A 13149-nucleotide genomic window follows, 5' to 3' on the forward strand; every position below is an offset into this window, starting at 1 on the left:
ACAGAGGTGTTGTTTCCTTATATTCTGAATCACCCTATAAAATGTTAGTCTTAATCAAGGATGTAGTCTTTTTATCAAACATGCATTGTTGCTCTCTGCTGACGGGGGCCTGTTAAATGTATCAGGTGCCCTTTATTATTGTTCTTTATATTTCCAGTCTCACAAACAGATCCATGAAGGCTTATCAGACAACACTGCAGAGGTTTATTATTTTTATGCGGAAAGATTTTGCTGCTCCGGAAAGTTATCACAGGAACAAACATTTTATCTTTAAATGCAACAATCACGAGGTAAACAGTAAAAATTCTCTGTTCACGCTATAAAGTCATTTCTTACCAGGAATGTGTGCTTGCATGTATAGTATGTGATTGGCCACCGCAGCGCCTCTCTCGTTGACATCACATTGCAGTAAAAGTTCAAAAGCAAAGTCAGGTTTAACTTTATCTGCCGGAGCCCTCTGCGTAAACATAAAGACTTTACACTGAGCTCACGACCTTGTTGTTTGTGATTTTCCCAGCACTTTAAGACTTAAAAGAGAGACTGAGCAGATCAACACATGCACACAATTTCCTGCTGTGTTCAAGCTAATAGGCCTCAGCAGGCTTACAGTGAGCTGCAGACAGCTGATGCCTCAGGCGGAGAGCGAGGGAGGAGATTTTCTTCTTACAAGAATGTAATCTGAAAGTTGAACTCATGAGCAGACGGTTGCAGGTGTGTAGAAGATTTACAAACAGAGCTCTTGTCTGAACTCACCTTGGCGATCTGGACACACCAGTTCAGCAGCCACTGGGCTCCAACATGGTCTCTGTGGTGTCGGACGTAGTCTAGCAAGCAGCCGTACGGCATCAGCTGAGTCACCAGCTGGACCGACGACGTCAGGCAGATTCCCAGCAGACGACACACGTGAGGATGATCTACGCTCGCCATCACATACGCTTCCTACACACACACACAAATTCACATAATTGTCGGAAACATGTTGAGGAAACATCCACAATGACTATCGGACGTCCTGGAAATGGATGCAGAAGCAGAAAAGCAGGAGGGTCCAGAGCCTGGTGTGGATCATTTTTGATAAATAATTTCCTGAATTTAGTGAGTGTGCCTTCAATATACTTATTTTGTCCTTTAATTTAGAGATGAATATACTTCAATTACTTAATTTGCTCACTCAAATTAATAATCTGGGCACTCAAATTACTTGATTTGACCCCTTTCTTGTCTCAGAGCAATGTGTGTTGAACGGCCAAAATCTGAAGTATATCCACATATCTCAGTCCAAGATCAAAATGGGATTGTTTTATGTCCAACTTTAATTATTGTGAGAGCATGATTTTGTAATTTTGTAACTACATCGATAATCACAAGAGCACAAGAAGAAGAGAAGAAGTGGTGGGATGAGAAAAAAGAAGAGAAGAGGAGGAACAAGAAGATGAAAAAGAAGAATTAAAAGAAGAAAAAGGGAAGTCTTACATCCAGGATTTCTTGGTTGGCTTTAGGTGACGTGGCCTCTCTGAGAACTTTGATGGCTACTGGGATCTTCACATTTTCTCCATCAGGGATCCACAGACCCTAAACACAAACACACACAAATCAGCATTATCATCTTAATCTTTAAACAGCAAAATAATACATTAAAAAAAGCGCAACAGGGCCACTACTTGTTACTCAATGAATAAAATCTGTTACAGGTTGTCAATGTTCTGATACAAAGGGAAGTGAAATTAGGAATTTCTGAGAGGCATCAGAATAATTTTGAGGATGCTATAATGTAAAATCACATAAAAATCCTACATATAGTGGCTTCAAACCCTCTTACTTTGAAGACGGTTCCGAAGGCCCCAGAGCCAAGCACCCGGATCTTCTTAAACTCTGTCTCCTTCAGGATCCTCAGCAGCGCTTGGTTAGGAGCTTCACCACTAGGAGTCAACGGCTCCACCAGCTACAACACACACATATGAGAAAGACTGAAAACTTTTCCTAAAAATAAAGCAAGTATTTGTATGTCCGTGTGTTTCTATTTACCTCTCTCTCCTGCAGCAGGCGGCGCAGAGTCCTCTTCCTCCTGATTCGTCGTCGCCGTAGCAACACAAAGATAATCAGCGACAGAATTACAGCAACCAAGAGCCCACCAACCACGGCAACCGCCAGCGTGGAGTGGGCGGTAGCACTGTGAGGAGACACAGAAAGCAGGACATTTGTTTTTTTTAATTATCCCGAGGTACATAATGAGGTGTCTAGGGGTGTGCCTGAAGACAAATACATTATTCAGCAAAGCACAAATAGTGGATTTTTTACAAATATTTGCTTCATACAATTTGATATTCATTGATATTTATTTAATATTTGTTTTTGGGAAGAAACATGTCAGATACCAGCGCACAGGTTGGTTACATCGCTATCTCAGTGTCTCTCCTCTGCTCCACTGTTTCATCTATCAGCAGGTCTCAACAAGGGGAGTCACATCCACCTGCTACATGACGTCCTTATTTGGACATCAGTCCTGGTGTTGGGGGTGTTCCCCAGAGATAAAGCTGAGCTACTGACACATGCGAAGTGCTCTCAAGGGACTCTTTATAACCTGTTGTTCCCCTTCTCCTTTCCATAAAGTTAGGTTGTAAAAAATAGGCAATAAATGAAAAGTGCAAAGTAATAATCACCTTTGAAGTTTTTCTACATTTTACACACTGTGCTGTCTCTGTGTTATGGGTGTATAAATAGGTAGAGGTCTGTCTGCAATGAGGTGACAAGTAAAGTTTTATCTCAGTAGTCAGCGCAGTCGTCTATGATCTGGGAGACTCCAGTTCGAGACCCGGTGTGGGGACCTCCTTCGTAAGGTAGTTTATTCATGAACACTTATTGTAACACTTTAATTTTCTAAAATTAAAAGCATAATTAAAACAAAAACAGGATTTTTAAACCTCTTTCCACTTTTATTCTAATACAAATAATTTTGCTGCCTCAACAAATACAGACACAAATACAAATATTGGGCCCTCTGCACATCCCTAATAGAGTTCTAATAGATTCCCATCTAATTGATAAATAATTATGCTAATTTGTCATGCAAAGTAGCATTCACATAGTCATCCATTAGGGTTTCCATAGATGCCCATAGACTTAAAATTTAGCCTACTAAAACAGAGTTCTGAATTGACTCGCATTCAGATTCAGCGTACTAACATGAAGTTCATACCGATCCACATTGAAATTTTATATTTTAAGGTATTCATTTGGTTGCAATCTGCAACCTCACCGCTAAATGCCACTAAATATTACACACTGGTCCTTTCGGTGTTGCTGAGTTGTGGTGGATAAAAGCTGAAGTTGTATTTTTACCCTTTGCATCCAGACAGTCCTGGACCTGAACACCTGCAGATACAGAGACACAAAACATCTTACATTTAAATACAGAATCAGTCACTCTGCTTCATTTATTCAGCATCACAGACATCAGTAGAAAGTCTGGATGACAAATGTGTCTCACCCCTGGGTGCAGTTGAGGTGGCAGGGCTGGCACTGGCGCGTCATGTCGGGGTATTTCCAGATGAGCGTGTCTCCATCTCCCAGCACACCGTGGGGGCAGCGCGGCACACAGTGGGGACCGTCTTTAAAATGGGCGCACTGGGAACACTGGTCTGGACCCTGCAGGTGTGAACAGGTAAAATAAGTTATTAATAGTCCAAATTTGTTCAGTTCCTAAAGTTGATATCTGAATTTTAAGCACACGTTTTATCTTCTTAGATATTTTTAAATGTTTAAAAATATTTTGAAAACAGAAGAGATTGAAAACCTTATGAAATATTATTTTTCATTATTTTACATTTGTTCATTTCTCTCATTAAATTCTGCTAAAACACTGTTAATGACACTTTCACCCTTTAACTTTTAATTTTGTTGGACTTTTTCATTATCTCTGGTGTGATTATCTCTATTTCTTATTCTATTGTTTGTTTCTTTAGTTTATGTGTGTACATATAAAGTTTGGTATGTACTATAAACCACAAGTTATTATTAAGTTATGATTTCTTTTTAAAGCATGTATGATAAGCAAAAATGAGGAAATGAAATGTTCCTCATCATGAAGTGCAGATTAATATGAGAATCAATCAAAACACAAAACAGAGATTGCACAGGTCGCTATTTGACAGGACACACAGGGCAGCTGAGATTTGAACAGCAGAATTAAGCAGCATTAGCAGCCAGACTGACCGGCCCTAGGCAGGTCGGGTTCCCGTTCTTCAGCAGACATTCCCGGTGACACTGGACACAGCTGGTGTTCACCTCAACCTCTCTGGGCTCACTGCCACACAAAGAGAGACATCAGGAGTCAGGACAGGAGGACATGAGAAAAGAATAATATCTGAACCAATGACATATTCAGATACATACAATATACATTATTAAAACAAAGCTGGTAATAAATATTAAAATAATAGCCTGGTTCAAATAAAGTCCGATCTGTAGTTGTGTCAAATAACAGCACTGGCTACTATTGAATAATTTTAGACTTTATCATAAAGAGAACAATGAGTTAATATTCGCAACAAAAAACAGGTTCACGGGTTCAAGTCCCAGCAGCCAGAAACAGCTCTGCAGCTCTTTCTCACCCCTGCAGCAGGTTACAGTGCGCCACACAGCGCCCCCCACGGTTGAAGTGTCGACAGGAGACGCACATGGTGGGACCTGGACCCCAGCAGCCCTCATCTGTACACTCCGTGTCACAGGTTTGACTCTGTTGTTCTGTGTGAGTGAGACAAGACAAATATTTTCTTATTTTCCAAACCTTCACTCAAAGAGCCCGACACACATCCAGAAACCCACCACAGACGTCTGGGGGAGCGTTGTTGCGCATGCTGATGATCTGATCTTTGGATCTGAAGAAGCGGGTCCACTTGTTGGGATGGGTGTAGCAGAGCTGATGGTTGTCCTTCACCATCACCCTCCCAGCGCTCACCTCCTTTAGAGAGCGCAGACCCAGCCAGCGGAGGTGCTTCGCCCTCACCACAGCTAAACTGTGCTGACTGAAGAGGCACAGAAAACATGTATATGAGATAAGATTAAAATTCATATTTAAACCTGCATTAACTGATGTTTTGTCCACTAGTTTTCACCAGAAACAAGTAGTGAACACAACACTGACACATCATCAGCTTTTAAGTTGATATGTTTAACTTGTTAGCAAACAGTTGCTTATTTCCACATCCAGCAGTTACGGAGCAACATTATCATTCATTTGGAGTCGTGTTTCTGTCCACCTGGTGAATGTGAGTCCAATATTCACTCTCTTTTAGCTCTGTTTTTGCTCTCTACCAACTCCTGAGGGAAATATCTGGCTCTTTAGCTGCTAAATGCTCCACTATGTTCACCAGCTAGTCTACAGCTAACTGTGTCTGTTTGCCCTTTGGTGCTGAGCAGGTAGTGTACAGTGGCTTTTAACAGCTTTTCCTCTGAAAACAGCTGCCTGTTGCGGCCCAAAACAATGCTATGAGAGCGCTGAAAGTGAACCAGAACAGTAAAGTTGCAGCTGGAAAGATAAACAATGAGCTGAAACTCACTATAAAGCCCCGTAAAGCCGAGAGGAGCTGCAGAGTCTCTGATAATTCTCTGTAGGTTCATCACTACGAGCCACAACCAACACATTACACACTGACAGATCAGACTGTGACACAAATTGTATGCGGTTGGTGTCAGTCTCTGTTTTTTAATCTTTCTCTCACAGCTAGCCCAACTTTCTGAAAGCTTACAACTAAATCAGCCGAAGGGACATTAGATTCAATTTTTTCAATTCAGTTTTATTTATATTGCGCCAAAAGTCATCTCAGAGCACTTTTCACATAGAGCAGGTTAAGACCGTACTCTTTAAAAGATTGGTCCTGGTTATAATCTATTTAATCATAGGCTGCAGTTTGAGCATGAAATTCTTGACCTTTGGGAACAGGATGTGTAACAAAATAATCTAAGCTCAGCAGTCCACTAACTAGCTCCGAAAGCTTGTAAATGAGCCTCAGATCTTTGATTATGTTGTTATGCAGGTCACAGTGTTTTAAATGTCTGCAAATAAAACAGGTACACAGGGTGTGATTTATGAGCAAAGACTTGCAAATAAAATATTTTAAAATGACTGAACTAAAGAAACAGTTATTGCCAGTGCAAAATCTCTATAACAAAAAGAACTTTGTTAATGACCCCTCAAAATCTCAGATATTCATTTTCACATTCCTTTTCTTTACTTCACAGTTAATCAAGCATCATAATTTCTTATCAATAAGGTTATTCAAATAGTTGGTCAACAAAGTAACTAAACTGGTAACTTGTTTGGTGTAACTAACAAGTTCTATAATAATATATTTATTGTCAGTGAAGCAGCAATGAGACTCACGCTCTTGTTGTTCTTCCTCTGATGATTTCCAGGTTCTCAAACACTGACAGAGAGGTCAGATTCTCTGGCCAGGACTGGATCAGCAGGAAACCTGTTGGACACATAAACACTGACTGTTCCTGTACTGTTCAGTAAGACCAACCATCCTCTGTATGTCATTCCATGATCAGGATACAAAACTAAAAGCAGCTTCTAAGAAAGTTCCTTAGTAGTTTTTTAGACAATTCAGTGAGTTTCAGTTATTAGATCATCAATATTACTGTACAAGCAACCGGTTCTCAAGCAGTCAGAGGTCACAGAACCCTAAACCTCAGAATGGTAACTGATGCTCATAAACGAACATAAGAGGAGTCAAAGTTTTAATAGTTGTATCCCACTTTATGAAATAAAGTGACAATTGAGACGCTCAGCTGACCTCTGACCTACCTGTGATTTCCTTCACTGTCCTGAAGTACTCCAGCTTAGCCGGGTCCATGGGCGGGATTTTGTAGTGCGCGTCCCTAGAACAGCCAATGAAAACAACCCTTACTTTAAAACGGTGCTGTCTGAGCCAATCGCAGATCTCAGGAATTTGGATAATGCACAGACAGAATTGTTTTGATTAGAAATAATATCTATCAAAGAGCCTGACAAGTCCGAGGTCTGACTAAACGTTATCTCAGTGCTTCCGCTCATTTAGGTGAGACTACGTTTACCTGGAAGAAATGTTCATGGAACCAGAACTTCAGTTTGCAATTGCTTCAGCTAAATGTCTAAATGTTAATCTAAGTAACCAGGACACTTCTGTTTCTGGAAAGTCAAATTGCTGCTGAATTATCTACATGTCATTTTTAATGCTATAAGCAGCACCACCTGAACCGCTAATTAAGCAGTTGGGGTTATCTCACCCATTAAAGGAGGTTTCTATCAGGGAGACGTCCCCATTGATCTTAGTGCAGTTCCTGAAGGATTCGATGTTGGAGGCGTTGACGGCCATGGTGTTAACAAGAGCACCAACCCCGACTCCGTCACAGGCTGGAGGACAAAAAAGACTTCAGTGTTCAGGTCTCTCTCTCTCTCTCTCTCTCTCTCTCTCTGTGTCTCTATAGGTCTCTCTACCTTTAGGACAGGGTCCGTCACAAGCTTTGCAGCGTTGCACTCCGTTCTCCTTCACCTCATATGTTCCAGGGCTGCAGGTGCGAACACACGATCCACCTGTCACCACGTAGTTATCTATACGCAAACAACAACAAACCAGAAACACTGATTACAGAGGGGTCCCATCCACTTAAGGGGTAAACAACAAAATCAAACTGCAATATAAAATATTCAGTACCAGTCAAGTACCAGTTTGGACACACCTTCCTATTCACTTGAATGTCCAAACTTTTGACTAGTATTGTATATAAACAAGCAAAATGTACCACTGCAGATTGTACATGCACCAACAATAACTACTAAAAGTTATCTATTGTATATCACAAATTTGATTAGGAAAATGTATATTTTCAACAAAATGTTTTGCTTAAAATAGCCAAATGAAACAATAAGTAGAAAACTTTCCCCTCCAGACATACTTCACATTTTAGCTTACTACTGGTAAGGCTCTGAGAATTTCTTAATTGTCAGGATATTGATTTTGTTTCTGTCCAACACATTGATATTGTGGCTCTAGTAACTGCTGTAGCCTCCAGAGGGCACCAGCAGGACTTCATAATGTAAGTCTTCTTGAGGATGTAAATATTTAAATATTCACAGGGTCGATCTCAGAGAAATAAACGATTTAAAGTCCATACGTGGGCAGGCCTTGACGCAGGTTGCTCCATAGGTGAACTTGGCATTGGGGTTCTTGTCCACGTGGTGAGTTTTGGGGTTGTAGCGTGTCAGAGGAGGACAAGCATCTTTACAGGTTCCATCATCATTAAAATCCCTGCAGGCCTAGATAAGAGGCGGAGAGAGAGAAAAGATGGTGACAATGATTTGTCTGTTTTCATCATGTTCCTCTCAGAGTTCCTCCCATTGGAGAGCGGCAATTAAAACTGATAACTGTAGCGTTCATTGATGACAAGAAGTGAAGCATAACTCAACCACAGAGAAGGTAACTCATGAAATTATCAGGTCTGAACTAGATTCAAATGACCTGCCTCAAATCAGGCTTCAATAAGGAATTTGATTACTTCAGACTCAACTTGAAAAAATCAAAAAAGACAGATACACTGACTTTCATATTAACATCAATGACAAATTACTGAATTTGCACTTGAGCTATATGATTGACCCCCTCCCAAGAGCAAACAGGAAGAATCTTGACTGGACATGATCAGAGACAGAGCAGCTATGTAGCTGGTTCTACCAGAGACATCTGCAGCCAGACAATCAATGTTTAGATTCAAACTACTAAAACTGCACTCAAGCAGGGGGCTGACGATTCTGAATGGTATTCAATTGGGTAAAGAGCACATAATGATATGTTAGTAAACCAAAAGATGGGACTTGCCAATTTCACCTTGTGTCTCATGTTCTTTAATTTGGACTCGTCTGTCTTGACTAATAACTTGCTTGTCTTGACCTGCAAAGTGCACTGTTTGACTCATCAGTCTTGGTATGGGATTTGCCTATATTGAATCAGGCCTCATTTGGAACTTGCCTGCATTCATATTTGACCTGTAAATGTTACGTATGGACTTACGTACATGTCTTGGTACAGGACATGCCCATCTTGATTGGGATTGACTTGGGACTTACCTGTGTTGATATAGGATTTGCCCATTTTGAATGGAACCTGATATGGAATTGCCAGCCATGGGGACTTGATCTGGGACTTACATACATGTCTTGGTACAGGACTTGCCCACCTTGATTGGGACATAACTTGGTACATGCTTATCTTCACTTGGGACTTACCTGTCTTGATATAGGACTTGTCCATCTTGACTTTGGACTTTCTTGTCTTGGTATTGGACTTTGCCATTTTACATGGGACCTAACTTGGGACCGATCTGCCTTGACTGAGGACTTGACTAAGAACTTACCTTTCTTGATATAGACATAGATATTTGCCCATTTTCACTTGAGACTTCCTTGTTCCAACTTCCTTGTTTCTTGATTTGGTGACCTGACTTACCTGACTTGGTACTTGGCTGCCTTGACTTGGGACTCACCTGTCATGGTATGGGACTTGCCCATTTGACTCTGGACTTTCTTGTCTTGACACTTGACACTTACTTTACAAGACTCCAGGTAGAGTAATCAAGGCAGAGACAGGTAAGACTCAAGACCCCATATTTCTGAGATTGCCAAAATGTTTTTTGTCCCAGGCATTTGAATCTACATACAAATTATAACAACTAACGTAAGTTATTATCCTGATAGTATCAATGTCAGGATAATGCAGTACTGTGGTTGACTACAGTATGGACACAAACAAACATGCAGACACTGACCAGGCAGTCGGTGGCTCGAGGTCCAGTGCAGCCGGCAGCACAGTGTTCATTACAGCAGTCGCTGGGTTTTGGACCCCGACACCTTCTGCTGCACTGCTCCGCACATTGCAACTTGGTGACTGGTGGAGACATGGAGAGATACTGTTCATTACATTTTTGGCAGAAAATTTAACATGAATGATAAGAACATTTTGTTTAATTAAATTTAAACATCAATTAAAGCATCATTGTAAAAAAAATTACATGGATATATGCAGGGGAGGAATAAAGTCTTAAAGTTGTTCTGAAAAGAAAAAATGTAAATGTCAGATTGAATCAAGTTTAATCATAAACATCATGCAAAAAGACAGCACTATGCTGTTTGATGTCTGTCTTTAAGTGCAATATCCTTTCTTGTTTTGTCTGCCAATTTGCCACTGAAACAAGACATTTTTGAAAGGAAAATAAACAAACTAACTAATAAAACAAATAAAATAAGAGCAAATAAAAAAACTGTAAAAGGAGAATACACGCGATTTATTTAAATGAAAATCTTCAAGATTATTACTTTAAGTGAAGTTAGAAATACATGAAGGGGTGAGAGACAGAGGGAAGGAAAGTAAGAAGAAAGAGGAGATTGAATATAGGGGGATAAAAGTTGGAGAAAGGTAGGTGGGTGAGATCCTGTACAACAGATATGAGACAGAGATAGAGAGAAAATACATGAGAGTGTATTAAACCAAGTGTGTTACATTTCTGGCAGTGATCCAGTCCTGCTGCCCAACAGGAACCGTTAACACACCCTGGATCACACTTGTCACCTGGAGACACACACACACACACATAAACATTAATATTCAGCAAAACCCTACAGATCACAGCTGCAGCTGAATGAGTAAAATATAAAACTGCGTCATTGCAGCTTCATCACGATTCCACATACATTTACGGGCAAAGGTGTCCATCTTAAAAAGCATGCTGGGATTGCTGGCTTTGTCCAGTATGTCCCACCACTGGATGGTCTCAATGTTACACAGCAGGGGGTTGTGGGTCATTTTTACCCCTCCTTTCAGAATCTCTGTGAGGAGAAGATGATGGAGAAACATAATAAATGATAAAGAGTCCAGGTCAGTGTGAAAAAGTTATAAGTTAGTCTTAGGTTAGAGAGTTCAGGTCCCAAGTCACAGAATTAAGTCGAAAGTCTTAAAGTTATGAACATTGAGGGACAAGTAAGTGCCAAGTCTTAAAGTGGCTATAATGAGGATGGCACCATCCATACACAATTTGCTCTCATAGCTAAAGAGCCTATAATCAAGATTTTTCATAATGTCACTGTCTTAGCCGTCAGTGTGTAATGTGTTGGCTCCTCTGAAAAGTTGATGCAAGTCAACGCTAGCAGAACAAAGCTGCATCCTGACATGTTGATGTGCATACCAGTGATGACTCATCAAGATGCTCTAGAGTGCAGGATTACATTGAATTGGGTGAGGGTGTTTAAACTTGTAAGTCATAGCATACAGCTCAAGTCACGAGTCACAGGCTCCAAGTCACATAAACAGTCTAATGTTACCAGAGCTAAAATTTTCCCACATCACTGAGTTCAAGTCACTCAATCATTTCCCAAGTCATAAGGTTGAAGTTACAATGTCACAAGGCAGAAGATCCAGCAGAGTCCAGAAAGTTATTATATTTTAATCACTTTAAGTTTACTTTACAAAATTATATGATATTTTCTGATATAGCTTAAATATGTCTAATTTGGGGAAATGTGTTTAAAAGAACAAAACATCTAGAATATTGTCATTAGATGGGATGGTGCTTTGGGTTTTTGTTTTTGGGTTTGAATATTTCACTCAGCTTAATGATCCTTTTGGGAGAGGGAGACACAGAATGTGTATTTGATGTTATATTTAAAGAAATTTAAATACATTTTTAATAAATCTAAAGAAACCACAATCACATCATACAATATCTGTCAAAAACACAATTCAAGTTTCTACAGGTCCTCCAGCACCTCACCTGGTGCTACAAATCTACAAAGTTATATTTTTTGAAAGGAGACAGCTATTCTTTGAGAATCAACAACAGACGCATCTTCTTTCCTCCGAGACAGAGCTCACTTTAAATACACTTAATACTGCTGGATATCACTCTGGCAGAGTAAACAGCTTTCTGGTTGCATGCACAGAACAGCATCTACGTCATCAGCCAAAGCTCGTATGGGTGCGGTCTATTTCCTTCTGCCAGAGCACAATCTGGTGTTGACTGAAGGTTTTAAATGGTGTGCAGACTCCACCCGCCTGGCTCACTGCCAGTACAATGAATGAGGCAACATCACTGACAACTTTTAAAATGAAATGAAGCAGAGAACAATAAGTAGTAAATAATATAATGAAAAGTGAGAAAATACCTACAGGAACTAAAATTTTAATAGTTAGAACTGAACAATGTTAAAATCCAACTTACTCACTGGTGGCATTTAATATTTTTGATTCTTGATTCCAAGGAAACTTCTTCTTCCAAACTTCCAAAAGTAACAAAGTGTTTCCCTGATCTTAAAGGTGCAACAAGTAACTTTTTCTGGCTCTTTACACAAAATAATTGTAATATCAGCTGGGTTTCTCAAGTATTGCTGACTGATTCCAGTTCGACCTCTGCAACCTCAAACAGCCACTGATATTTCAATCTTTCCAACTACGCAGAGACAGCCTGGAAAGGTATATTTGCTGGCAACACTATGTATTTTCAGGCCCTCTGAAGTCCCCACTGAATCTGTGTGTTTATTTGGAAATCTTCACATTCCCAGGCCCCCCTGAACTACCCTCAGACTGTGTGAATTTGCTGGGAAAACCTGTCATTCCCTGGTCACCTTAAACTACCCACTGGCTCTGTGTAATTGCTGTGAAAACTCCACATTCCCTGGTCACCTTGAAATACCAACTGTATATTTGCTGGAACAACATAGATTTCCCTGGCCTCATGTGTTTGTGTATATCATATCTTATGTACCCCTCAGACTGCTGAGCTGCAGTTGTCTCAGCCCGCTGGTGTAGTTGAGAGTTGCAGACGAGAGGCTCCTGTTGTAGTTGGACATCACCAGCAGGGCGTACTGGCCTTCGTAGAGGTTTTGACCTCGGATCAGCCTTAGATTGACCAATGGGATGTTTGCAGCCTCGTTCATGGCAATCAGAACATAACCGCCCACTTCCTGGATGGACTGAGGAAAGAGAGGAAGAGAAAAGAAGTGTCATCAGTGTTTGTTTTTATGAGTAATAGATCATCCATCAGCCTTTAGGTTGATTTCCTTCCTTCCAAGCAGCCACTGGGTTCATTTTAGGGATGTCAATGATTTATCGATTATTGTTT

At 40.4% G+C, this 13149-nt stretch overlaps 1 protein-coding gene across 1 annotated transcript in view; it reads right to left on the reverse strand.

The window, feature by feature from the left end:
- Positions 1 to 13149, reverse strand: part of LOC121888316 (melanoma receptor tyrosine-protein kinase-like) — a 54094-nt gene that overhangs the window by 8138 nt on the left and 32807 nt on the right. The window contains exons 3-20 of the mRNA XM_042399764.1: positions 12793 to 13000; positions 10727 to 10861; positions 10536 to 10604; positions 9805 to 9923; positions 8158 to 8299; positions 7481 to 7594; positions 7270 to 7396; positions 6809 to 6882; positions 6383 to 6473; positions 4825 to 5024; positions 4611 to 4743; positions 4213 to 4303; positions 3488 to 3645; positions 3340 to 3372; positions 2026 to 2170; positions 1820 to 1942; positions 1474 to 1572; positions 754 to 939 (exon numbers count right to left, since the gene is read on the reverse strand). Coding sequence (XP_042255698.1) covers positions 754 to 939; positions 1474 to 1572; positions 1820 to 1942; positions 2026 to 2170; positions 3340 to 3372; positions 3488 to 3645; positions 4213 to 4303; positions 4611 to 4743; positions 4825 to 5024; positions 6383 to 6473; positions 6809 to 6882; positions 7270 to 7396; positions 7481 to 7594; positions 8158 to 8299; positions 9805 to 9923; positions 10536 to 10604; positions 10727 to 10861; positions 12793 to 13000 — 2247 coding nt within the window. The remainder of the gene's footprint in view (positions 1 to 753; positions 940 to 1473; positions 1573 to 1819; positions 1943 to 2025; positions 2171 to 3339; positions 3373 to 3487; positions 3646 to 4212; positions 4304 to 4610; positions 4744 to 4824; positions 5025 to 6382; positions 6474 to 6808; positions 6883 to 7269; positions 7397 to 7480; positions 7595 to 8157; positions 8300 to 9804; positions 9924 to 10535; positions 10605 to 10726; positions 10862 to 12792; positions 13001 to 13149) is intronic.

Source organism: Thunnus maccoyii, chromosome 21, assembly GCF_910596095.1.
Source record: "Thunnus maccoyii chromosome 21, fThuMac1.1, whole genome shotgun sequence".
Classification (NCBI taxonomy): Eukaryota; Metazoa; Chordata; class Actinopteri; order Scombriformes; family Scombridae; genus Thunnus; species Thunnus maccoyii.